At 34.6% G+C, this 26093-nt stretch overlaps 1 protein-coding gene across 1 annotated transcript; it reads right to left on the reverse strand.

Moving 5' to 3' along the window:
• Positions 1–1717: 1717 nt before the first annotated feature.
• On the reverse strand, positions 1718–2239 carry LOC124361142 (extensin-like). The gene has a single exon (XM_046815181.1). It carries the CDS (start codon positions 2237–2239, stop codon positions 1718–1720), a length of 522 nt encoding a protein of 173 aa, XP_046671137.1.
• Between the last annotated feature and the right edge of the window lie 23854 nt (positions 2240–26093).

Genomic DNA, 26093 nt, shown 5'->3' on the forward strand with positions numbered 1-26093 from the left:
GGGCAATACTGACCTTCGCTCCTAAATATAACACCTACCGACTTCTTCACCTGCCCCTGTTTACCATTCTTTACACACCAGTTAACTGTAAACACTGGCAAACTTTAACAGTGTAAGAGGTGTCAAGTCGCTCATTTAGTTTATCAAGTAATACTGACATTATTTTATATTACTGTTTTAAGTAATTATAACTGATTATCTACACCTAGAATATCACGCAATATTTGAGCTTACAGTGTCATATAGCATTAAACAACTGATTCTAGGAATATTAATATAAGGTTTACAATATAGTTTACAAATGTAAAGTAAGTAACTGACTAAACGTACAAGAACCTTCTTTATTAGGCCTAATGTCAAATAGATCATTAGCTGAATATAAGTAAAGCTGTAGAGGCCGAACGACTTGAGCTAAAAAGTAGCCTATAATTTTGTGCGAATCGCAAAAATGCACTAACAAATTTCTTTACAGACTCTCCAAGGCAAGATCATTTATGGTAGAATTTGTGCTGTGAAAAGTGATTAGGTTTGCTTCAAACGTCAAAATTTGTTAACACAATATTGTTCACATTTAAAGTGTTTAAAATAATAATAACACGATTTATTTCAGTGTAATTAATTACTGTAGTACCTAGGGGAAAATAACTGTGGTTTGAGTAAGAAACGTGGATAGACACCCGACTTCCGGTGTATACTTTTGCACTTATTCTCTTCTGCAGCACGATTTCTTGATATATTATTGTCTAAGATTGATTAGTTGTCTCCTGGTTTATAGGTTATGTTATACAAACTATCACAGTGGGGACTTTTCGTTTTGACAGCCTAGCTGGAACGGTACGGGGTTTCAGTTGCTCCAAGTTCATTGACAACTTCCTCGCCAGTTCCTGTTATACTTATTACTAGATAGGGCGCCTTCTCAACATTTATGTTTTATCCGTTATCTACAGGCTTTAAAACGCAATAAAAAAACAAATAAAACTTATAAAACAAATAATACTTCATATTTCATTCCCTCTGAGTAATTCAATTCAGTATTACAGACTCTAAATGCGAAAATATGAAAAACATTCCATGTTGTATAGCATTTCGTTTCACCATTAAAATACATGCTTTGGCAGTTTTCTTCACAGTTTTGAGATGATTATAAAACTTCTAATGAAATAGTATTTACAGTCAAGTTAAAATTTTCCCTTCCAATCAACCAATCTGTACTAAATCTGCAACAAATACATTTCTGTCTCGACCTGGCGTTCTCTGTAGACAAGCGTCCAGAATGTACAAAAATGAATAAATTTGTTTACCAAAACACGTAGATGTGGAACTACCTTCGTTTGTCCATAATTTATTTTTTTAAATAAGGCACTCCCTAACCTGTCATTACACTGCTGTATATAAATAATCTAAAACAATAAATGCAAATATTTTACAAGTAATCAGAGACACATCAATAATGATGTCACACTAGCAACAGTATGCATATAGACATATATACAAGTTTTAAAAACATTTAATTGTACAGTAACAATAGTATGACGTACAACATAAAATTATTAAATAACAATACACTTTAACTCACTTACAATGTGTTATATATGACACAAAAATTCTCATTCTTGTGATCCCATAACTCACTTCACGAACTTTTAACTGTTTGTTCTCATCTAATAAGAGATAAATTACTATAAGTCTCTGTCAATCTATTTATCGAACTATATAACTAGTTAAATAGGGGTACATAAGTAGCAAAGGGAGATGGAGTTTGGAAGCCGAATTCATCAAACCTAGGCGGAGGTCTAGGAACCTGACTAGGAGGCTTGGCGGGTTTGGGGGGAATCTTGACGGGGGGTCGGGCCAACACCTGGCTGAAAGGCAGGGATGGGTGGAACGGCCGAGGTCGTAGGGGCTGCTGCTGAGGTCGTAAGGGCTGCTGCTGAGGTCGTAAGGGCTGCTGCTGAGGTCGATGAGGTCGTTGTGGATTCTGAGGTCGAGGCCTGTACCCCGATGAACCCACCACATTATAGTCGGGATTATAGATGGAGAGGGAGGGTTTCAACCCTGATTGCATGTGCGTTGGTGCTATCATCTCGTAGATGGCATCAACCCTAGGGTTTTCAAAAGAGTTGGCAAAGAGCAGAATGGGGGGTGGCGGCGGGGGTGTTGGAGGTCTCGTCGCTGTAGGGTGGGGCTTCACGCTGAAGACCTCGTGAGTAGAGATCAGCAACTGCATCAGCACACACATCGCCTAAAAATACAATAGCAAATGTCACGCATTATGTGGACTAGTACCTTAAACGTATTTTTGGCATAAAACACAACCAATGCCTTTGCAGTCTGTTACTACAAGTTCCGTAGGGGTTTTCCCGATTAATTAATTTCAGCACTAAATAATAAAGGTGTCTTTGTTTCTTGGTATGATATCGTTCTGTTATGGAGTCCACGTACGATGAGATTTATTATTACCTATCAGAATGCTTTAAAAGCTTAATAAATCATTCAGGATTAGATTCCGATTTGATATCTTTCTTACTTATAACCTTCCTCTAGTTCCCTTGTCCACCGATGGGTTAGTTTAATCAGTAGTTTAACTCTTACGTTTGAGCCCATAAATAAATAAACAAACCTAAAACGCAAAAGGATCAGCAAAATATACTCGATTTGACATAATTTATTACGAATTACGTTATGTCACTTTTATAATGTTTTAATGCACTATATAGAAACGCTTTTGTGCATTTGAAAAGGTGGTATTTACGAACTACTTAAGTGAATATGTAGCAATTAAATTGATATTTTAGAACCAATTGTGACATTAAAATATGTAATCTATTGTGTTAAAAGGTGTCTTACTGATGTATAAATTGCAAATATAAATTTTTTTATTAATATTGAAAGTGATATAAACACTACTGCGATCGGTATTGTAGATTGTAAATTAAAGGTTCTAAATTGGTTTTTTTATGTGTTAGTAGCCTAACATTAAAGATACCTTGCGACAAATTCATTTAATGACCGGCATAACTATAGAAATATTCGTATTTTCACTTAAATATTATAAAATTTTCCTCGTTTCCACCCCCCCTCCTCATATTTACTACTGCTGTACTTCCAGTTTACTCGATTTTGTAAAAAAGTAGTGGTTAACGAAGACTGTAAATTTCTTTGTATTGTGTACCATTTGCTGCATTATATCCATTGCACAACCCTTAAGCAAAAACTATGTTGTGTATCCTTGTGAGATAACCTATAAATATAAATATATATATATATATATATATATATATATATATATATATATATATAAATACATATCTCACCGACGGGGGGACAAACGGAATCTTTCCCCAAGAGCATTTTATTTCAAAATAATCGATCGCTTAGTAAACTACTAAAAAATAACGCTATTCTCGACTAAAAATAGCATTTATGTTGGAACTTTGAATTCAATCATAATTAAATATTTAGGTTCAAAATCTATAACTATTTTAATTTACGAAATACATGATACTGCACATATAATAATTACATTTTGTTCAAAAAGCTGAATATTTGAATTTCACCGTCACGCAGCAACTACAAAAGTGAGGTTAGTTCTTGTGGCTTCTACCTGTATCCAGTACTTTCAGTACAAAATGTACTCGTACTCGTTTAGAATTACATATTTAATACATACTGTTACTATTAAACAAGTTCTAGTACTTTGTATCAGGAACGGCGTTAAACGTGCAAATTATCTGCATCGAGTACTGTACCTGGTACCGGATACTTTCTGTTTGTCGAAGAAGTTCTTAAACTGTGTTACTTATGTTTATTTGAGTTAAGTTGAGCTAAGGATCAATATTTTGGAGATTTTCTGGTGTCACCAACTTTAATAGGGTATTTACCTTTCAAAAGAGAGCGTTGATGGTTGTTTGGTGAATGATGCCAGATGAATGCTGTAGAGAGGACTCCTAACCTTGGCCTCCCTTCTTAATGTTTGTTTTTCAAAATAAAAATCTGTTTCCACATTTAAATCATGATTACAACACACGGCAGAGAAATTACCTAATTTCAGACCGATTCAGACTCAACCTTTTCAAACACTCAATTATTTATTTTGGCTTTAAACTCTACAATTAACTGACAAATTTAATAAAAATTCAAATAAATTTAAACATTTTTAAAAACCATTTAAAAGCTTACTTGGGAAAGCTTTCTACAATCTTCACGATGTTCTCGCGATACCTATGTCTTGATAGGACCGATAGTGTTTTAAGGTATAAATAGTTATAACAGTAATTGTAAAAACTTTTACACGAGTGTACTCTGTTTTATATTTATATCGTATACTCTATTGTAAACAGTTCTGTTCTATATTAGAGATGTAGCCTCAAAAAGTGTTTGATGAAATTATATACAATAATAAACATTTTGAACACTTCTGATAAATTTTTTTTAATTTTCGTACGATGTACATTTCAAATTCTATGAACTCATCTTCAGGTACATGTGTAGGAACTTATTGTACATAAGTTGTGTTCTATTGATTTCGTATAATTACTTTGTATACTGATGTTTTGACTTGCACAGAAAACCTTTGTGTTCTGTTGTGTAAATAAATTAATCTTATTTTTAGTCTTATTCCTAATACTTCCAACATTTCCGGGGGGGGGGGGGGATTCCCGAACTCCCTCCCCCTACTAATTAGGAGGGTTTTCCATGCTCCCGATTCCCTGATGTTCGGAAACCCCCCAGAGAAGATTAAATTTCTGGGTGCGCCATTGAGTCAGAGCCCTCATCAGAAACACACAATATGCACTTTGTCGCTAGACGTGGTACTGACCAAGATGCTAAAAGTTAAGTTGTCAAGTTGAATGGTTTCTTTGCTGAGGGAGATTCTAATCCTCCTTAAAGTGATTGGCAATCGGTTGGACATATAACTTTTTTTAAAGAAATACTTCGTCGCGGTTCCTTTTCTAAAGACAGGAAACACGTTTTTATCATTCCATGAAGTAATAGGTATTTGAAAAAAAGTTGTGAGAAAATCTTACAATACTGCCCAAATAACAACTTTTGAAGATAAAGACGTACATTTGTGTAGTGTATACGTGAGGCATGACTGAAGGGAAGAGCACGTTTTTATTAATACAAAATGAATTCTTAAAAACAATTAACATGCCATTAAAATTTTAAAAATTTAATTAAAGAATATATTTAAAAATCCATTAAAGAAATGTATTAATTTATTCCATTATCTATACGTACTGAATGTAAAAGCTCACATTCTTATCTTAAAACGTTTTTATTCGTAACTGATAACAAAATCGCTTATGAGAACCAAAGACCAACCAGAGAGAACCAATGAGAAATAAAGAAAATAAACTTCTTTAAATGCCTAAAATTCTTAGTAGATCGATAACAAATTTCAACTTTTCCATCTTCGTAGAAATTATCTAAAGGGCAAGACCTTTAAAATAAAATAATATTTTCCTAACCGGAAACCTAATACGATACCAAATTGCAGCCAGATCTTCCTCATATTTCGGACATCCCCCCCCCCGCTCCGAATATTGGTGCATATGGCAATTTATGAAAATGATTACTATAGCTAGCTGGTCGTTTTGAAACACAATAACAGCAGGATATCAATATACAGAGACTCACCACGAAGAGGCGCATGTTGGCTCGAAGATCTACTGCACCGAACTGTATTATCGACCTTGACTACGTGAAAGGAGATCTGTTTGCTGATATTCGGTTATTTATACAGTAACGGGTACTGGAGAAGGCAAGGTTGTTTTCCCCTAGAGTGGTAAATACTCACGGATGAGCTGCTGTACACGTCTCCATAACATCTTCGGGTTGTTATTTACTTTCGCAGCACTTGCTTAAGTTGTTTACAGTCCTGACATAGTTCGCCATATGTACTGCCAAAATTAGGTATTGGTACCTAACGTGAGTATAGTTACATAGATGTTAAAGTTATTAAACAATAGTTACAATATTACTAAGGCATGAGATGCCCAATAATTGAATATTGTAAATCATTATTGATCATTAATTGTTTACAATGCTGTAAAATAACTAGAGACGTCTGAAACTAGTTTTAATAGGATAACAAGATTTCAGACAATTGCCATCGTTAGTTACGGTTACAAAAGGTATAACACAACGTTTCGAGAATTCGACAATCTCTGCAATGACAATGCCTGGACTAGAGACTCCAAGCAGTTTTTGCGTATGTTTGAACCCTTTTCTTTCCCTTATTTTCTTCTTTCTGTTCTCTAATTTTGTATGTACATAAGAATTTTTGTTTTTCATACCTCCCCCACCTGAATAAGAGGGTAGATTTCAATCCTCGAAACGTTGTGTTATACCTTTTGCAATCATAACGATGTCAAATGTCCGAATACCTGTTACCCTGTCACACCTTCCATCGTCAATAACAAACTTTAATCAAAGAATAGTTTTAATAGTTTGATGCTACTTATCATTGAAATTTACTGTATTGGGCATTGAATTACTACCAACTAAACAATTAAAACTGTACGTAGTTTACCTTCATATCCTTATTAAAAAGCAACCTTAAGTGTTTGCGGTAATTTAAAGTTACAATTAATTAGAGTAATACCATAAAAACAATAATCAATAGGTAGATTATTAATCACGATTAAACGTTGTACTATGTACTCCTTATAGACAGGCTTTGATGTAGTTCACGCTTCCTCCGCTAGAATGCGTATTCCATCATACGAACGAAATTACCAGTGCAGGTATATCACAAGAAAATTAGTATTAGGCGATTTCTCACTTTAAAGTGTATGATTGATTATGTTATTTAATATTAAATATAATTCCAATATTTAATGACTTAGAAGTGTAATCTTTAGTATATTATGAATTATATTATTAACCTTTACGTTACACTATTGTTTCCTAACTTAAATTGAAGGGCATCTTGCTCGGTTTCTACTTTTATAATGAGGCCTGAGCAAACCACTTACAGCCATTGCTGCCATAAAACGAGCATAAAACATAATTTTAACTTTAGGGTTTAAAATTAAATAAACCACATACAATAATTTCAGTGTAAGTTAGCGTTGTAAGGTCATATATATAATTTGCTAATCATTGAAAGGCCCAGAAAGAGTGCGTTAATATAATCTCATCCATAGGCGGGCACTTTTACATTAATGGATATAAAATATATTTTGTTAAATATATTAAATATATTTGTTTATATATCTATAATTATATATAAAGTACAACATTGCATTCGGTTAAAAATAATTTTAAATAATTTTTCTAAAAATTCTAGCATTATTATTTGATTTACCCAAAGTACAACTGACATATATATATATATATATATATATATATATATATATATATATATATATAAAATATTATAAACCTACATGTGGTAACTCGCTGTCGTAAAAGGATTAGATAGCCTGTTTCCTGTAAGCTAGAAATTTCAAATTTGAAATTTTATTGTAGTGTAAAACCACAGAGAATTTAAACTTTGCCTTTATTTGCTTTAGAGGCACTATTAACGAACGAATTTTTCCATGAAAACATAAATAGAAAGCTGTATATGATCAGATGGACAAGCATTCGTAAATTTAACATTGTTTTAAGTAATAAACCTATTTATGTCAGTTGTTTTACAGTTTTTTTTAGAATTAACCCTCTTTTTCAGCTTATTTTAACATTTATTTTTGTAAGAGTACAATCATTATTAATCAATGAATAAGTTAAAGATCATTACAGAATACAAGTTTTACGAAATCATATTACTTTTTCTCTAGATAAGTACTAAATGCTTACGTTTATACTTTAGAGGTCTAATCAAATCGTTTATGTTCCATTTTGATCACATTAATAAAAACATGTATTTTAAGCTAAAATTGAAAACTTTTAGCTCTAAGAAGATGTGTTTTATAGAACACTGAGAAACCCCATTTTGTACTGTTATTTCTCCAGAATTACGCTTCAAATCTTTTGCTTCTTTAGGTTCATTAGCTTCGTTATTTGTGTCATTATAATTTGAGAGACAGGATTTTCTAAAACTCTTTGTAGGGTCCTTGAATGAACTGTATTCTAGGCACTTTATAAAAATAACTATTTGATGTGGTCTTACCAGACAATCTTGAATTTCATGGAGTATACTAGTAGTTAGACGCGACTTCAGACGCAATTCAATATGAAAACAGGGACACGATGGGCATATTCTTTAAATGGCATTCACACAATCCTGAGACAAGTGATATTCACTGAAAGGTATTTCATCTCTTGATCTATTTCAGATTTGAGTTTACAGATAGTGCCCTGGAATCGGGGAGTGAAACTGTACGTACCTCTGAAATTTCTCGAATTTCACTCCAAATTTCATAATAATTGAATAGCTCAAATGATTTTAAAATGTAAGTATTTTAGGCTAGTGTTGAGAGATTCTAAATCTAAAGGGAGACTACTATCTAAATTCTTAGCTTTTCAGTTAATACATTTCTGATATAATAAAGTAGTATGGCATTTTATTGCAGTTGATTGAAATCCCAATAAAAACAAAGCCAGAAAAAGAAAAGATTTTGCTCGTAACATGACATTTTTTAATTGTAAATGACTGACAGATGAATAATAACAATCATTAACATTTTGAAATGCGTGTAAAAGTATTCTTCTAGACCTTGACAAATTATTAAAATACAAATTACTACCTGCTGATTAAGGCAAGTCCATATATAAAGTGTGTAATGGGTGTTAAGGAAGTTCTTAGGACCAGCTTGGCATATCCGGAGGAATTCTCGAAACAGGATCAGACCTATGTGTTAACCAGGAACCTTAACAATGTCCCTGTAAAATTTCAGTACAAGGTCCATTAGTTTTTACGTGACTGAGTAACAAAAACACACAACCACACATCAGATACCATTAGATTTTTGTATAATAATATGGATTTAAAATATAACATAATCAAGACTTTTAATCTAGTAAGGGATATTATCAAAGGCTGAAGATATTAAAGACAAAATTATACTTTCTCAGAAAAAGAATGACATACTCACGAAAGTCAACATTGAAGAACCCCAACTCGTGGCAGAACAGTTCTAATCGTCCCAGAAGTCCACGCTAATCATGTGGAAAAAACCACATGTCTGAACCTCTTTATCAGTAGCCTATTATCAGACTAATGTCTTGAGGTATCCGGATATAGGAATCACCCAGCACACTTACTAGACGGCGGTCATAGGAAACATCCACACCTCTTAAGTTCTTCTGTCTCACTAGACCAGGTTCAGAAACGTGGGCTTTCAACAGATATCATCCGAAACATAATGGGTGTTGTGCTGTTCTCGAGGATTCCTGATAGAAGGGAAATCTTTTATGCCCCATTCCCCATCCTCTAGATCACTTGATTTGACATGGACATTCGTGGTCTCCAAACTGGCATCCATTTCCTGGGTTGTAGCCGGTTGACATACGAGTACAGTTCGATCCTCAACCAAAGCACTTCATTATTATTATCTGGATGTTCAAATAGCTCTTAAGTACATTTTGTAATAGGTATTTATTGTTGGTAGAAATCTCAGTAAACTATACATTTTTGTGTAGTAAATATAGAATGTGATGAATATATTTTTCTATTAGTGTACATAATTATAATTTTAGAGTCTAGATCACGAACTATATTCTGGATAGTTGAATTCCCTTTTAAATTATTGTATAACTTTAATAATAAATCTATATTTGAAAGTACCTCTCATGAGTTGGTGCCGTAGAGAAGAAATTGGGTACGCACTCTTTTTTAGTAGCTCAAAACACATAAGAGAGCTTAGCTTCCTGTATTGGCTGCGTGGTACTTAACTCAAATTTACCTGTACTGTACTACCTGACTGTGTAGCTCTCTCAATCTCGGATTGTTTTGCCTGTGACGTCTGAAGTAATTTCTATTGTTCGAATTCCTCAATAGAACTCTAGCAAGTATAGAAAATAAATATATTGGGTTTTGAACATGTTTAAGAAACGCAAAATTATTTCATAAATTAGTGTGGAACACTTTTACTACTTTTTGAAGTAATATAATTTGAGACTACCACTCAAATATTTTTTGACATCTGTTTTTGAAAACTCTTTTATAATAGAAGTCTCATCACCCAGTACTATATAGGCTGAAGAAGACTACATTGATAAAGTAGTCGAATTCAAATTTAAGTATTTCGAAAGATTTCTTAAACAAAATTTGGCAGTTATTTTATGAGGCCCAGAGTATATTATTTATATATTTTTATAAAATTAAGGATTGTATTTGTACTAAACTGTTGTTAATTTATTATCTTATTTAGAAAACGATGTAAAGAATAAAAATGTTTTAATGGTTAACCTTGTAATCTTGAACAATTCCATACCTTTGGTGTTGCAAAACATTATTTGACTATGTAGTTAATTATAAGATTAAATTACGCTTTATTTAGATCCTTATCCTCATAACTGTGTTGTTTCCTATTTATACTTGGTCTTGCTTTGTTTGCATTGTAAGTTTTATGGTAAGTTTTATCTCTGATAGTTATTATTTACGCATTTCGTTATAATCTTTATCTTTGAGGAATAATGGAAATTCAAATAAATCTATAATTTGTGGGTATTTAAGTTATGTCAATTAATTAAAACTCTTAGCTAAATATTTGGTCACACAAATCTAAATTATTGCATTTATTGGGACCTTCTGTTGTTCAATTCTTTAATAAAGAATAATGATGTAAAACACTATTATGTGTAGAATCATCGGTTTCTCCACCGTGCTTAGAGATCGTGACAAAAACACCGTATTGCACTCAATTAAGCACCTGATGATGATGTTCTTCCTTGGAGGACGAAAATCCTATGTAACAAGTGTCAAGTCTCTAGGACCATTCTTTCCAGATTTATCGTATACTCGGGCAGGTGGACGATAGACATGGACTGTCATTTTACCTTTTGACTTTAAAATCAATGTTCTTCCTTGGAGGACGAAAATCCTAAGTAACAAGTGTCAAGTCTCTAGGACCTTTCTATCAAGATTTATCGTATACTCGGGCAGGTGGGCGACAGACATGGACTGTCATTTTACCTTTTGACTTTAAAATCAATGTTCTTCCTTGGAGGACGAAAATCCTAAGTAACAAGTGTCAAGTCTCTAGGACCTTTCTATCAAGATTTATCGTATACTCGGGCAGGTGGGACGACAGACATGGACTGTCATTTTACCTTTTGACTTTAAAATCAATGTTCTTCCTTGGAGGACGAAAATCCTAAGTAACAAGTGTCAAGTCTCTAGGACCTTTCTATCAGATTTATCGTATACTCGGGCAGGTGGACGAGACATGGACTGTCATTTTACCTGACCTTTTGACTTTAAAATCAATGTTCTTCCTTGGAGGACGAAAATCCTAAGTAACAAGTGTCAAGTCTCTAGGACCTTTCTATCAAGATTTATCGTATACTCGGGCAGGTGGGCGACAGACATGGACTGTCATTTTACCTTTTGACTTTAAAATCAATGTTCTTCCTTGGAGGACGAAAATCCTAAGTAACAAGTGTCAGGTCTCTAGGACCTTCCTATCAAGATTTATCGTATACTCGGGCAGGTGGGCGACAACATGGACTGTCATTTTACCTTTTGACTTTAAAATCAATGTTCTTCCTTGGAGGACGAAAATCCTATGTAACAAATGTCAAGTCTCTGGGACCTTCCTATCAAGTGTTATCGTACATTCCGGCAGGTGGGCGACCCGATTTCAATAAGAGCTTGCCGAATTCTTTACAAAATTTGCAAAATTAGACAGTTAAAATTTAATTTATCAAACTTTTTATATAAACATAACGTTTAATAATGACAGCCATTTTAATTGATATGTTGTATTATTTAAATGTGGTTACTTTTATATGAATATTTGAATACCAAGATCATTTGGCTATACCAAACAATAACGGAGTAATCAATTATTTAAAATTAGTGGTTTCATTCGCTTACTATATTATACTAACCTCCACACTTCATTTAAAGAACACCAATCGAACTGCTGGGTAACTGTTGATTGCTAAGTTTAGCACGAAAAGGGCATAGACGATACTGGTCTCCAGGGAAAAACGGCAGAATTCTCAGGGACGAGGTTTTAAGGATTAAAGAACCTAGTGGTGTGAGTCTTGTATGAGGAACCGTGCTTGAAAGCGCTGAGCAAAAGAAGCAATCGAGCAGAGCGATGCAGATACAAGCGAACAGGGGGATATGAGCTAACTCGTGAAACGGGTATGAGTTTTCTCTAACATTTTTTGAATCCCAAGAGTTAAAATATAAATTATTCAGTCGAGATTATCAGAAAAATTATGAAATTTAATTGAACGCTTTATCGGTACTGCAATGTAAAACTTAGGGGGTGTGATGTAAGATTGATATAATGGGAACATAACGTTTTCCGTTTTTCTCAAAATCAATTTTACGGTTCAATTTTTCAATCGGTTCTAAAGGCTGTTCAGTGTTCAACCACTATGTACTCTTTATTGAATAACTCGACCCGATAATGAGGTTTTTCCCAGTACAGATGTGTGTCGCCCCCCAGTGCAGCCGCACGCGCGCGCTTCAGCACCCCGGTGGTCTCCGTGTTTGCGAGCCCACCATTGACTGCACAAAAACACAATGACCCCCCACAAATTCGGAAACTTGCGGGGCTGTCAGTTTTATTCGAAATTAATCGACAATAATATAATATAATAATTATGTGCGGTGATTGTAGGCTCGTGCCCGGGGGGCCGTCGTGGGGGGCGCTCGCGGGGGGCCGCAACTGCCGCCCTTTTGTTTCACCAGGAGTCTAACTGAGCTAACATGGCTCTTAACACTGCTAGACCGCCAAGGCGCGTGCTGCCGTAACCGCCGACAATCAGACAGCAGAACATGCTTTGATGTTAGCGGGACTGTTGTTGGAAAATTAGGATTCATTTACAAAACAATAGTATTGTTCCAATTAGAACTCAATATTAAATGATTTTTTAATACCTTATCACTGGTTTAGTTAATAAGGTAAGGGATATGGCGGGTTTAATTCTTCCCGTAAGCGGATGAGCAATTGATCTAGACATGTTGTATAGTCGTAACTTTCGTAGTACCAAAGAAGTTGACCTACCTGAATTAGGTACGTTGATTGCACACGATCTGCTATGGGTCCTCATTCAGAAATATTAAAGGCAGTATGGTCAGTCTATCTGGTTAGAACTTCGTAGGAGAATACGTGAGGTCTGGTTTCCTTAAAAATATAAATCCCTTTAAATAATCAAATTAGTCTGCCTTATGTCTTTTTGCCGCAAATCTTATACTTTATTTTGTTAAGATACGTAAGTTGTAGCATTATGTTTACATATTTCTTCCGCAAAAGACGTAACTATAAAAAAATGTTGTAAGTAATTGTTTACTTCATAGTGAACATGATTATGGTTGATTGTCTATGTTTACAATACTGTTTAAACTGTCTTTAGGTAACTACCTGATTCATTCACCTTTTGCCATGTAACACGACCAAACGAACCCAAACAGAATCTGTGACCTATGATTTTATAAGAATGCACGTAAAATATTTCTGCTCTGTTAAATACCCAAAAATTACATTTTGATATGGGAACGTAGGAAAATTTAGACATTTTAAAAAACTTAAGGTTGTTTGTGTGACACTCATTTAAAGGTTTCTAAATCATAATAAATTTGGTAGGAATATTCTAAAATTACCGTTACTTGCATCCAAGGGTGCTACAAAAACGTAAACTTTTTGTGTTTAATTTAATACGTATATTGTTACGTAAAAGTGTTTTCTTAGCTAATATTGCTTTAGGCTAACTTGAAAATATCCCTAAAACTGTTGTACAATTTTGAAAATGTAAGGTTGAAAGTTGACCATAACAAAGATCATCTGAAAACTTAATGTTTAAATCCGTTGTTTAAATGTGGCTTTTTATTTATGTTGATTGATAGTAGTAGGAGAAAGTTTTTATGACTTCATTGCAGTGGCTATTTTATACGCAGAATAATTCAGAGAACTTCATTCACACCACAAAGTGTTGTGAATGCTTGCAGACCATGATTAAAATTGGGAATTACCATTATGAACAGATAAGTTGAAGACACTATATAGTCAGTTATCAACGAGAAGTTGACGGCTGTGAACAGGGCCGTACTCAGCTTTGGAGGGCCCCGGGTATTCGGCCGGGATCCATCACCGCGCCGCGCTCCCTTTACTCCGTAGATGTGTGTCGGGGCCCGGCCCCTGTAAATTTGTCCGAAAACCGGTTCGAGTATGGGCCTGGCTGTGAACAGAGCACACACCATTCAACCGAATGATAATCGGTTTATTCTGGCATTAGACGTAGGACAGAATGGGAAGTCCTAATGCAACATGAGGTACAGGATAATTTAAGAGTAACAGCGAAGTACTAAATTTTTTCAAGATTCTCAAAAATATGAAAATATGTATGATAATTACTATCAATTTTGTGCCTAAACGTCAAAAACCTATGTCCACATTTCTATAATTTGTTGAAACAAAATCACAAATCCAAACAAAGAGAGTGCGCCATTTATGAACACTAAAATTTAATATTATATTTCATCACTGGTACTGAAGGTTATCTTTTAAAGTAAGTGATAGATTTTCGTATCACAACAGATAGCATTTGTTGTCTTTTGAAACGTTCAGGTTGTGCGCTGTCGACCAGAGAATGAAAAGTACAGTGAGTATAGATATGTTACAGAAAATACGTGTTATATTGAGTAAATGTTTAGCACAAAAGTAAACACCAATTAAATTTGTTTCATAAACGTGAGGTCATTTTAAGAAGATAAAATAGATAAGAACTATAACCAATAAGACAATATGGTAGCGCTATCTACGCGTCACTAAACAGAAATAATTTTAGGATACTAACTTTCTACCACTCAACCCTCCAGATCTATTTTATTTTAAAGACAAGGCAATACTTTTTGTCACACTGTAAATAAAGATAATAGAAAAATACAATTTATGAAAATAATTTAACTAAACAAAAAAGGTATACGTTATTTGCAAAGCAATAAATTAACAAGCAATTTTATTGACATTTCTTTAGTCTATTAACACATGTTTATATGTATGAGACAAATAAATATAATTAAAATAGTAAATTATACATATTTCTTTATTGTGTTATTTATACATTAGGATTTGTAGCTTTTTTTGTTGTTTGAAATGCTAGTTGAAAAGTTGTATCTGAAACTATTGAAGTAGCACATATTAACTTACGATGCTTTACTTAAACAACTATTTGATTTTTGCCATGTAATATTTAAATAGCCATCACATATGTTGTCAGGAGGGACTATAATAAATGCTACAAAATAAAGGCAATAACGATTTGCATGGTTTTCACATATAGTAAAAGCTGCTAAATACATTAATACGAACAACTGAATTAACTAATTTAAAGTGCATTTTACAACTCTGATTTATATGCAACATGCTACTAAAATGGCGTTATAATACTGTACATAACTTACTACTAACAGTAGATCTGGAGATTTTTACCGGACTGGAAAATCTTACTTTCGGTACATGGTGATATAAAATAACTTTCCTTCATTCTTTGGGTAGAAAACTACAGGACAAAATTGGAACGAAGTGTCTACTACAATTCGTTTCGCAGCTACAAATAAAAAAAAAAAAACACTGCGCCAGTAACCACCTGAAATTAGTGCCCAGGTGGTCTCCAAAGCAAGGAACATTAGTCTCCGTTACTTAGATTTCGAAAAGTACCTAAGCATCCACTATGTCAATAATGATCTCTGTGAGACCTCCATTCTCATATATAAACCTACAACGCATCACTAAATATAAAGGGGACACATTAGTCTCCATTACTTAGATTTCAAAAAGTACCTAAGCATCCACTATGTCAATAATGATCTCTGTGAGACCTCCATTCTCATATATAAACCTACAACGCATCACTAAATATAAAGGGGACACGTTAGTCTCCGTTACTTAGATTTCGAAAAGTACCTAAGCATCCACTATGTCAATAATGATCTCTGTGAGACCTCCATTCTCATATATAAACCTACAACGCATCACTAAATATAAAGGGGACACTTTAGTCTCCATTACTTTGATTTCAAAAAGTACCTAAGCATCCATTATGTCTATAACGATCACTTTAAAAACTCCATTCTCATATATAACCTACATCTTATCTCTAAATATAAAGGGGGCAACATTAGTCTCCATTACTTAGATTTCAAACAGTACCTAAGCATCCATTATGTCTATAACGATCACTTTAAAAACTCCACTCTCATATATAACCTACATCTTATCTCTAAATATAAAGAGGGCAACATTTGTATCCATTACTTAGACCAAGAAGTTCCCAAGTATTCATGATGACATTAATGATCACATAGAAGCCTCCATTGCGAGGTTATTAATAAAGATTTACATGCTACAAGTCCATAACTGTATTAATACATACAAAAATAGAGAACAAAAAAAAGAAGGGAAAGAAGAGGATTCAATCGTAGCAATCGCTGCTTGGATTCTAGTCCAGACGTTGTCACTGCAGACCTTTTATAACCACAACGATAGTAAATGTCCGAAATCATGTTATACTCTTACTCTTGTTACTCTATACAAGTCCCTCGTGTCCCATTTTGGAATATATGTCAGTTGTCTGGTCGCTTTACCAGTTCAACCACTTCGGCCTTCTACAGCAAACCCAGAACCGCTTTATCAGGATGCTGGGCCTTCGACTTTGTTACACATACCGCAATACCAATGTTGGCTTTGTGAAGAATCAGCATGATATTGCTCCACTACATACAAGGCGACACACTGGTGACCTGCTGTTTCTCCTCAGACTGGTGCATCGCTTCATTGATTGCCCTGAGCTCTTTCCGTCCAAGACAATCTTTCATAGACTTTACCTTCCGACTCACTACGTCTACAATAGCGGTATTACAAGACAAAGAGCTTTTGCTGCCAGTGAAATTGACATTTTCACTTGGCAAAAGTTGGCCAAGATTGTTACTAGCATTTCGTTAGTAGGTTCGTTATATTACTGGTAGCATTTTAAAATTTATATTTGCCATTCTGTTTATTTTTACATTTATTTGTTAAATTTATTTTATACTTATTACTTCTCTGTGTTTTTGCCCTCGGTATAGGTCATAAAAAGATAACACAACGTTTCAAGGATTGGGATCTCTCTTCGTCAGGTAGGGGAGGTATTAATACATAAAAAAATAACGAGAAGGGTTCAAATATACCCAAAAGCTCCTTGAAGTCTAGTCCAGGCTTTGTCACTGCACAGGATGCAAGTCCCGAGCACAAATCAAAAGTACGAGGATAACAATCACACATCACACTAGCACAGGCTACTTGCTATAACGATGGTAAATGTCCGAAATCCTGATATCCTTTCAAACCTTCCATCGCCAAAAACAAACTTTACAAAAAGAAAGATGACTCTGTTTTTGTTAACCCTTTTCAGTTTTTATTGCTACGTTTCATAGTTTTGCATCATTTAAAAAGTTTGCCTCTTGCACTACCACGTTGATTTTTCACAAACTCTACATTGTTTGATTGTGTATATCAGACATTACTATCTTCGATAAAACATATTGTCAAATGGTGAAATCCGTTGAGAAATAAATAAACTTGTCTATGAGGCATGTGTTATTCAATAGGATGTCGCGTGCAAAGCCACGGGTAACTACTAGTAATGTAATAAATTATGAAACGCATGTATGTAGTTTAGACACATAAATAAAAATGTTTTAAAGTGCATATTATATTAATGTTCATAATTAACAGGTTCAGATGTTAAGCGAAATGGTTTGCTAATGGCTCTTGCTTTAGGCTTTGCACGTTTATAGGCACTTCTGATTCGAACAGTTATATTTGCTACGTAAACAGGTTATACATTTTCGGTCATCGTAATTTACTTCCAATGTAAGATATTAGTTCTGCCACAGTTGAGTTTGCTTTGTTGCCTGATAGAATATATAAATATAAGCAGGTCTGATAAGCCTACATACTTCTGTTAAAAGCACAACCATGGTGGGTTTATACTTTTTTTTATTATGTAGTAAAATATAGTAACTTTGTCTTTGATTGTCTTTGATCAACTGTCTGTTTACAAGATCAGTTGAATACATTTAATCAAATAATAACTTGTGTTTGCAGCAGTGAATTTCATATGGGAATTTTAGCAATGTTAGAGGGGTGGGGCGGAATCCTGAGGTCGGTGAAAAACTCCTTCCTTAGTGTGACTCTAGGTCCTAAGATAAACGTACTCGTATGTCCAAATTCCATGTGTCCATTTTTGCTAGGCGTTCAGCCAGTCATTCAATCAGTCAGGACATCCCTTTACATGTGTTTTAAATTTTATGCACACTGGAGGGATCTTGGAAACTATGAGATACAGCAAAGATTAAATGGATAAAGTTATGCGTAGTAACAAGAGCAACAAATCAATGTGGTTAAATTGCCTCGTTCACTCGCTGTGGTTAACAGAAACTGTTACAGATCTCTTAGTACCTAAAATAAAAATGTTTTTACATAAAATCTACGTGAAATCATTTCTAGCTTTAGATACTATAATGAACAAGTGTTTAGGACCAGCAAACCGTTGGTGTAGTGATAAAGTTAGTTTTAAGTGCAATGGCCTATGTTTTATTTAATCAAAAGAAAGTATATTTTTACTTATTTCTAAGATACTATATATGTAATACCTTGTATCGAGTGGACAAAACACATAGGGTTGGATATCACTGAGGTCGTAGTAATAAATACTCGATTTGCAAAGTTTGCTTGTAAGTTTAATTGTGGCAAATAAAACCTACAAGCACCACTTTAAGACGTTACTCATAAAATAAAACAACATCTTGCCACGTTGCTGACAAAGTAGGGTAATAATGAACTTAAAAGATATCTTGGGGTTGGCCTAATGCTTCCAATGCTCTTTGGAATTTTGCCTACGAACATTTACTACAAATTTAAAATTGATTTCCCTTCACGTTGATGTTGACTCGCACGTGCGGCGTCAGCATCTTGGTTCCACATTGCAGCTGTAGTCGTAAAAAGTGAAGATCAGTAGACTAGAAGTCTACAACATGAATACTGGAAGTACTCGAAGTAGTACTCATAGTTAAAAAGTACTCGTAAACTCGCCTAAATCACAACGGTATTACCCATTTATCGAGACAACTTATAATCACGATAACGTAGTCATCACCACAACTATTATCTGTATTATCTTCCAAATAAAAAATCGCCAAAGGTAAGTTATTTTACTATTTACAATTTCACTTTATATTACATTCAAAATAGATGTCGCATGAAAGGGATTATTTTACTTACAGACAAGGCGCGCGAGGAGTTGCTCGGCAGCAAGACGTTCAGCTAAAAGGTGCGAGAGAGAGAGAGAGAGAGAGAGAGAGAGAGAGAGAGGAGAGAGAGAGAGAGAGAGAGAGAGAGAGAGAGAGAGGAGAGAGAGAGAGAGAGAGAGAGAGAGAGAGAGAGAGAGAGAGAGAAAATAACTTCGACTGCCAATTAAGTTTTTATTCCGCCAAGAAATTAGTTTCAAGAATATCGGAGTAAACTTATACCAGTAACGAGTAACACGGTTGCGAAAAAATATGTATTATATAAAATTAAACTAAATAACGGTACAACCTCCCTTGTGGCTTTTGGAAAATAGGAATAAAAGCTCGTTTTTTGTATGGTTGGTTCAAAGGAATTTTTTATTATAATATTTATATGGTACCTAACAAATTTTTCGCAGGACATGGTGTTGAAATCAGCTGATTAGTGAACACAGAAACTGTATAACATCGTCAGGCTAAATATAACTGTTACTAGCATTTCTATAACTGATTAGCACAATAGCACGATAGTTTCGGAATTCCCTTGTTCCAGACATCGAGCGTTGGTGTTAATACCGGTGGTGAATTCGGTTTCAACTAGAATAGTTAAAAAATGTTTAAACTAAATTCTGGCTACAGCTATTTTAAATTCATTTTCTGAAGGCAGGACAAATTTAGAAAATTTTTTTTGTATATCATACGAGGAGTTATATGCTTTTGTAGCAGAATTTAGACGAATATTTTAAACAAGCCCGAAGTAAAACTGGTCGCAAAAGGGTACGAAACCTTTATAGTAAGTATATGGTATATAAAAATGACTTTAAAATATACTTATAAATATAAAAGTTTTTGTAAAAATAAACGTTTAATTTTATATTTGAGTAAATATTAAGTATGCAGAGCTTAGTCAATACATTAATGCAGATATCTAATACAAAGTTACTGTCTAACTTTTAGTCTAAATTTAGACTGTTATAAAACCCATATTAGTTGACTTTTGATATAAGTAGGTTCCTTAGACCTGCATATATTTGTTTGGTTGGGGGGAAAATGCAAAGTCAACTATGACACATAAAATACTACGAACGAAATAAATTTAAATGGCTATAAATATATACTTTTTGGCATATCTTTCTTGATTATGACAAAAAAGTAAACTCAAAATTGGCGTCGGAAATATACTTTACTTGAAACAGAAGTTATACACGTGTAACGCCTAAACTGCGTTTAGCTGGTAGTACCGTATAAGAGAAAAATTTTCTTCTGCAGTTTTTGTTTGAGCTTTTTTAAAAGAATTGCCTAAATTTCGTTTTTTAAACGCATGTAATTTTTGTGTAGTTATCAAAGATATACTCTTATTTTTCTGCAGGGAAGATGAACACAGACCCGAGGAGGAGGAATACAGTTTCTGGATGACATTCAATGAATAAATTGCTGGTGACAGTGAAACTGTATATACTCGTATATTTAAGGTAAACACTGATCGAGGCGGGGGAAATTGTCTGAATAACTTCACTATCAAGGGATTTTCCGGTGAAAGTAAAACTATGTACAGTGTGAGTTAAAAGTATGGATACTTCTAGTATGGGTATTATGTTAAGACGAAGGAAAGGGATTCGGGATACCTAGGAAAATATAAGTGAACTTTTTAGCCACTGTTTTTCCCGAGGAGGGGGATGACAGTTGTGAAAAAACGTCACTATCAAGAGATTTGCAGATGGAGGTAAAACTATACACACTCATATATTGAAGGTAAACACGGACCCGAGACATGGGATTTATTTATTTATTTATTTCAACGGTTCCACCATTTTTACAAAAGTAATTCAACAAATCAAGTACTTAGCAATCAAGATGACAAATCATAATCAATATACACAGTCTTATGTAAGCTCTAACTTGAACAACATAGGCAATAACAGAGTGATATACTATAAATATAAATAACAAAAACAACAATAAATAACAAGGAATAATAACAATACAGTAACAGCAACGATAAATAAATAGTTGACCAATGCTATAACATTAATAAAATTTAGAAACTCAACAATATACTATCAATAATTAATACAATCGTAGCTGTTAGTTACTGTAAGTGGATCTGTTTAAGCATGTGTTAGGTGTTTACATTTAATAATTTGTTTTTCAGGGTGTAGGCTATTTTGAATCGTGAAAAAAGTCGATGTGCGCTGCCTCGCTACCCAGTTTTAGAAGTTTGCATATTCCATGGTTTGATGCATAATATGTGGGCCTAAATCTTCTGCAGAAAAGTGTCTTAGAGCGGGTACCTCTTGGTATAGAGAAGTCTATATCCGACACTAGATGAGGGCAGTCGAGGAAGCCGTTCACCAGCCTGTACAGGAATAAAACATCAATATATTTTCTTCTTTCCTGGAGAGGTTGCAGTCCATATAGCATCTCAATCTCAGCGACGGGGATGACAGTTCTAATGACCTCACCATCAAGGGATTTGCTGATGACTGTAAAACTGTATATACTCGCATATTTAAGATAAAGACGGACCCGAGTAGGGGGATGACAGTTGCGTATGACGTCACTATCAAGGGATTTTCTGGTAACAGTAAAACTGTACATACTCGTATATTTAAGATAAATACGGACCCTAGTTGGGGGATGATAGTTGTGAAAGACGTCACTATCAAGGGATAATTTGCGGGTGACACAAACGCTCGCACCATTTAACACAAAGCTGATCCAAACTGTGTCTAATTTGTGCAGTAGCCGAGCCCTTCGTCGACACATGGCGGGCCGAGCTACCCCGCGGCCCCGCCACAATGTGCTGCTCAAAATGGCGGAAAATCAGGCAACAAAATGGAGGATAAGAGGTTTAGCCACTATGCAACTGTTACATAATTTATTATAAAAGAGGGTGCGGGGATGAGGGCTAAAAAACGGAATGAGCGGAGCCACCTGGAGCGGAGCGGGATGGGTTAGGCTTTGTCTGCGAGGGTCCAGGGATAATCTGTCACAACTTGATTCCGCTGTCGGCAAACAGTCTGCAAACCCCGAGCCTTCCGCGAGATCGAGTTGGCCAGCAACACAGTATGTCGCATCCACCTTGCACAGTTTGCTGAACTATAGCAAACTATTAGGCCTAGTCTAGTTCATGCCAAAGTGTTATAGTTTCGTGTGTTTTACTGTGACCTAGATAGAGCCTTCCGTTGAAACTGGTCATTGCCTCAGACATCACTACGGGGTTGAATATACCTGTATTTGTATTCCAAAGCATTCAATACATTGCTAATATTTTTATCTATCTTTTTAGACCTTTGTATTCTAGCCAAGACTCTTCGCTCAGATGTATAGACTAGTTGTCACTATCATTTGGTAATAGATAAGACAACTTATCAGACTGCTATTGCACTTTGCTATTGGCCTCTGATCAGTCGTAGGTGGTTGGTAGACGAATACAGACGTAATGCGATCTGTATTCTGTAGTTCAGTTTTAATGATTAGTGTTGTGTATAGTTTTTTTTATTAAGTGCATGTTTTAGAGTTAGTGAAGTTAACAAACAACATGGTTGTTGTGATTCCTGACAGGCGTGTCACAACGCTTTGGTATGATTTGTTTATTTTAACCTAGTTTGTAATTATGTATTAGGTTATTTATTTACCTGAAAAAGAGATCAAATTGCAGATCTCGAAATGTGGTGTTACTGATTTTTTCGTTTCACTAAACGATCGAAAATGTCCGGAAAAACCCTGTTTTCTTCTTCACAATCCTTCCATCGTCAAAATAAATTTCAAACAAAGAACTTATCAGACATTGAAAAGCCTTGAAGTTACACGTACATACTCGGCCGCCATTATCCAGAATAACAAGTTAAATAGTAGGACGTCCATAATCTGATTAAAAGGAGACTATTGCTGTCATCGTAAACCTTCCACCGATATCCGGTAATGCAAGAAAACCTTCATAGAACTACGAAGACAAGGTTTGTGTAACTCCAGTTGGCCTAGTTGGGTATGGCAGTCTGAGTGATAGCTTCGTCCTGAAAGGCACATGATTGGTCAAGAGAAGCAATCCTTGTTATATAAAGAGGTTCATTTTACTTTTTGAAAGCAAGGATTTCTAAGTTGAAAGGGTATCTTGAAAAAATGGGAGGAATACTAATACAAATCCCCTCGGTGAAACAAACAAACAAACCTACAAAGTTTAATTTCTTGGAAGATAAATAATGTTACAGAGGCCAGCAAAAATATTAAATACTTACCTTATAATACCTTATTAAAATCACCTTTGGTGTTTACTATAAAACAATCTTTATTGGTATTTGAAGAAAGATAGTTGAGGTACAATATGTATCCAAAACAAAAATATTTATAGCCTTGTTTTGTATGCAAATGTCTCCTTAACTTGACGCGAGTTGTCATAATCTGGCCAAGATAACATTTTACGTAACACAAATTTAATAAAATGTAGATGTTTTTAATAAATTATGGAAACAAAAAAGTACGTAAGTTTTAACAGTTCTTACCATTAAACACAGTGATTTACATTGCATCTTCACAGTGGTCTAATAACAATCGAGTTATACAAGGAGATAAAAACGAATCTACTAACGTTAGTGTCGTTTAAAACAAACCGTATTTCTTAGTCTAGAAAAAAGAGAATAAAGAAACGCTAAGGTAAGCCTCGGAAGTGGTTTGTGTCCACTAACTAGCTAGGGCAGAGTCACAGTACATTGACAAGTTGTGCTGATTACAATTAGAGGCTATTGTGTGTATCCAGGCAACAAGGCGACCGCAACTGTCTGATTGTGGTGGCGTCGCGTAGTTGTCTGGTGCTGGCGTCACGACGCGATGTACTTGGTCATTACGTCGTGCTTGTATTGTGGTACCGGTTACTGTGGAATCAAGCTCTTCCACCTAATTCCTGCTACAATTCGTTTTGATCATCGTTATAGTCCTTTTATTAGTGTCAGATTTATTTATTATAAGCTTCACAAAGGTTTATAATTTTCAGCATAAGTAAAGATAATCATATGCAATGAATTGTCAGTGTTTAAAAATAAACTAATAAACTAAGCTAAACCAATCAAGAAATAGTCATAGATCTGCAAAGCTTAGTAAGCTTAGTCTAAAAATTCAATAATAAGTTCTCGTAAACAATTATTTATGTAAGTATTCATCAAAGTATTTTAGGGAAGTTTTAAATGTACTCGTATTTATGGAATTCTCCCTCTCTAGATTTGGAAGTAATTTACTATAGATTTTGAGAGCTGAATAATAATAACCCTGCTCGAATAGTTTTAATCGGTGTGTGGGGTATTGTAAGGGTTGATTTGTGGTGTTATAATGGTTCAACACTTGAGATTTGTACTGGTTGGGCATAAACACTAAATACCTGAGAGAAATTTTAAAAAAGGTCACACCGAAAGAAAAGCAGACACCTTATTATTGTACTTGTACATAGCAAAGTATATACTTGTACATAGTCCATAACTAATCTTCCACGATACCTGTAGTAGCATACTAGAAATGGCAATTTTTATAGACGCAAGGCTCCATCAGTCGGTCACTCACTTGCCAGTTTAGATACTTATTGGCAATACAAGCTCTTGCACGCTAAGTGAAATTAGTGACTTGAGTATTATGTGCAATAAATCTAATTGTACTCAGACATAACATTTCAAACAGTTTGAGCACAGTTCCCTTCTACGAGAAGTAATGTCGACTGCTATATGTTAAAATACGCATATTATATGTATGTTTAATTGGTTCAAACATACAGGAGTCAAGGAAAACATGAATGGCGTGAGCGTCATCAAGTGATAGTGAACTAAATTTGTCTATTCCAATAGTTTTGAGGTAACAAAAGGTAGATTAGCATGCTGTTATAATAGCCATAAATTAAATGCGCATACATTGGTAGTCATATTAACTGGCAATAAGTATACAGGGCTTTAGGCCTTTATTTAGGTTTGAAAACAGGCGTTTCTTGCAAACAACAATATTTTACAATATTCCAAGCAATAACCAATCTCCAATTTGAAATGTTTATTCAAGTCAGAATAGTGGTCCTTGATACTGGTGGTTCATTCTGTGAGCTAATAACGCCTAAAGAAGCTTTTTCTTTCGATACACGTGCAGGCCAATTTCAGCAACTGATATAACGGTTATATAATACAATTCGTTAAAATGTAGGAGTAGAGAGCCAACTTGCAGTGTATAAGCACAAAACCTGGTTTTTCTCCTACGATTTCAAGAAACCGATTTTCCCGAGAACGAGGTTGAAATTGAATTTTGTTAAAGGGGGAGAAAATATGAAACTATAATTTTGTTATAAGATTATATGATTGATACATTACCCTTATTGATACACTTAAACCAGCCAGACACACATAAAATAGTTGGACCGCTGTCAGACGTACTCTAGTGATGGAGACTGAGAAACGCCACTTTAAGAGCCCGTATATTGTTAGCTGACGCAAGTTTTACATTTATTTACGCATCTAATGGCTTATAAATATTTCAAACCAAAATAAATAGCCTATCATATGAAAAAAATGATTAATTATTCATATTTTTTACCCTTTTGACAAGAACATAGCCGGGGGGAAAATTGGGGGATCCAGACGACTGATATTTTTCCTTAGTGGACAGAGAGTAAGGGCCCATTTTGTTCCTTAAAAAGCTCTTGACCTGTTTCTTTGTTGAGAACGATCTTTCA

The sequence above is a fragment of the Homalodisca vitripennis genome, chromosome 4 (genome assembly GCF_021130785.1).
Source record: "Homalodisca vitripennis isolate AUS2020 chromosome 4, UT_GWSS_2.1, whole genome shotgun sequence".
Classification (NCBI taxonomy): domain Eukaryota; kingdom Metazoa; phylum Arthropoda; class Insecta; order Hemiptera; family Cicadellidae; genus Homalodisca; species Homalodisca vitripennis.

What these genes read in the sequence shown, in the direction of transcription:
- LOC124361142 (XM_046815181.1), bottom strand. Translation starts at nt 2,239, where the DNA reads ATGTGTGTGCTGATGCAGTTGCTGATCTCTACTCACGAGGTCTTCAGC.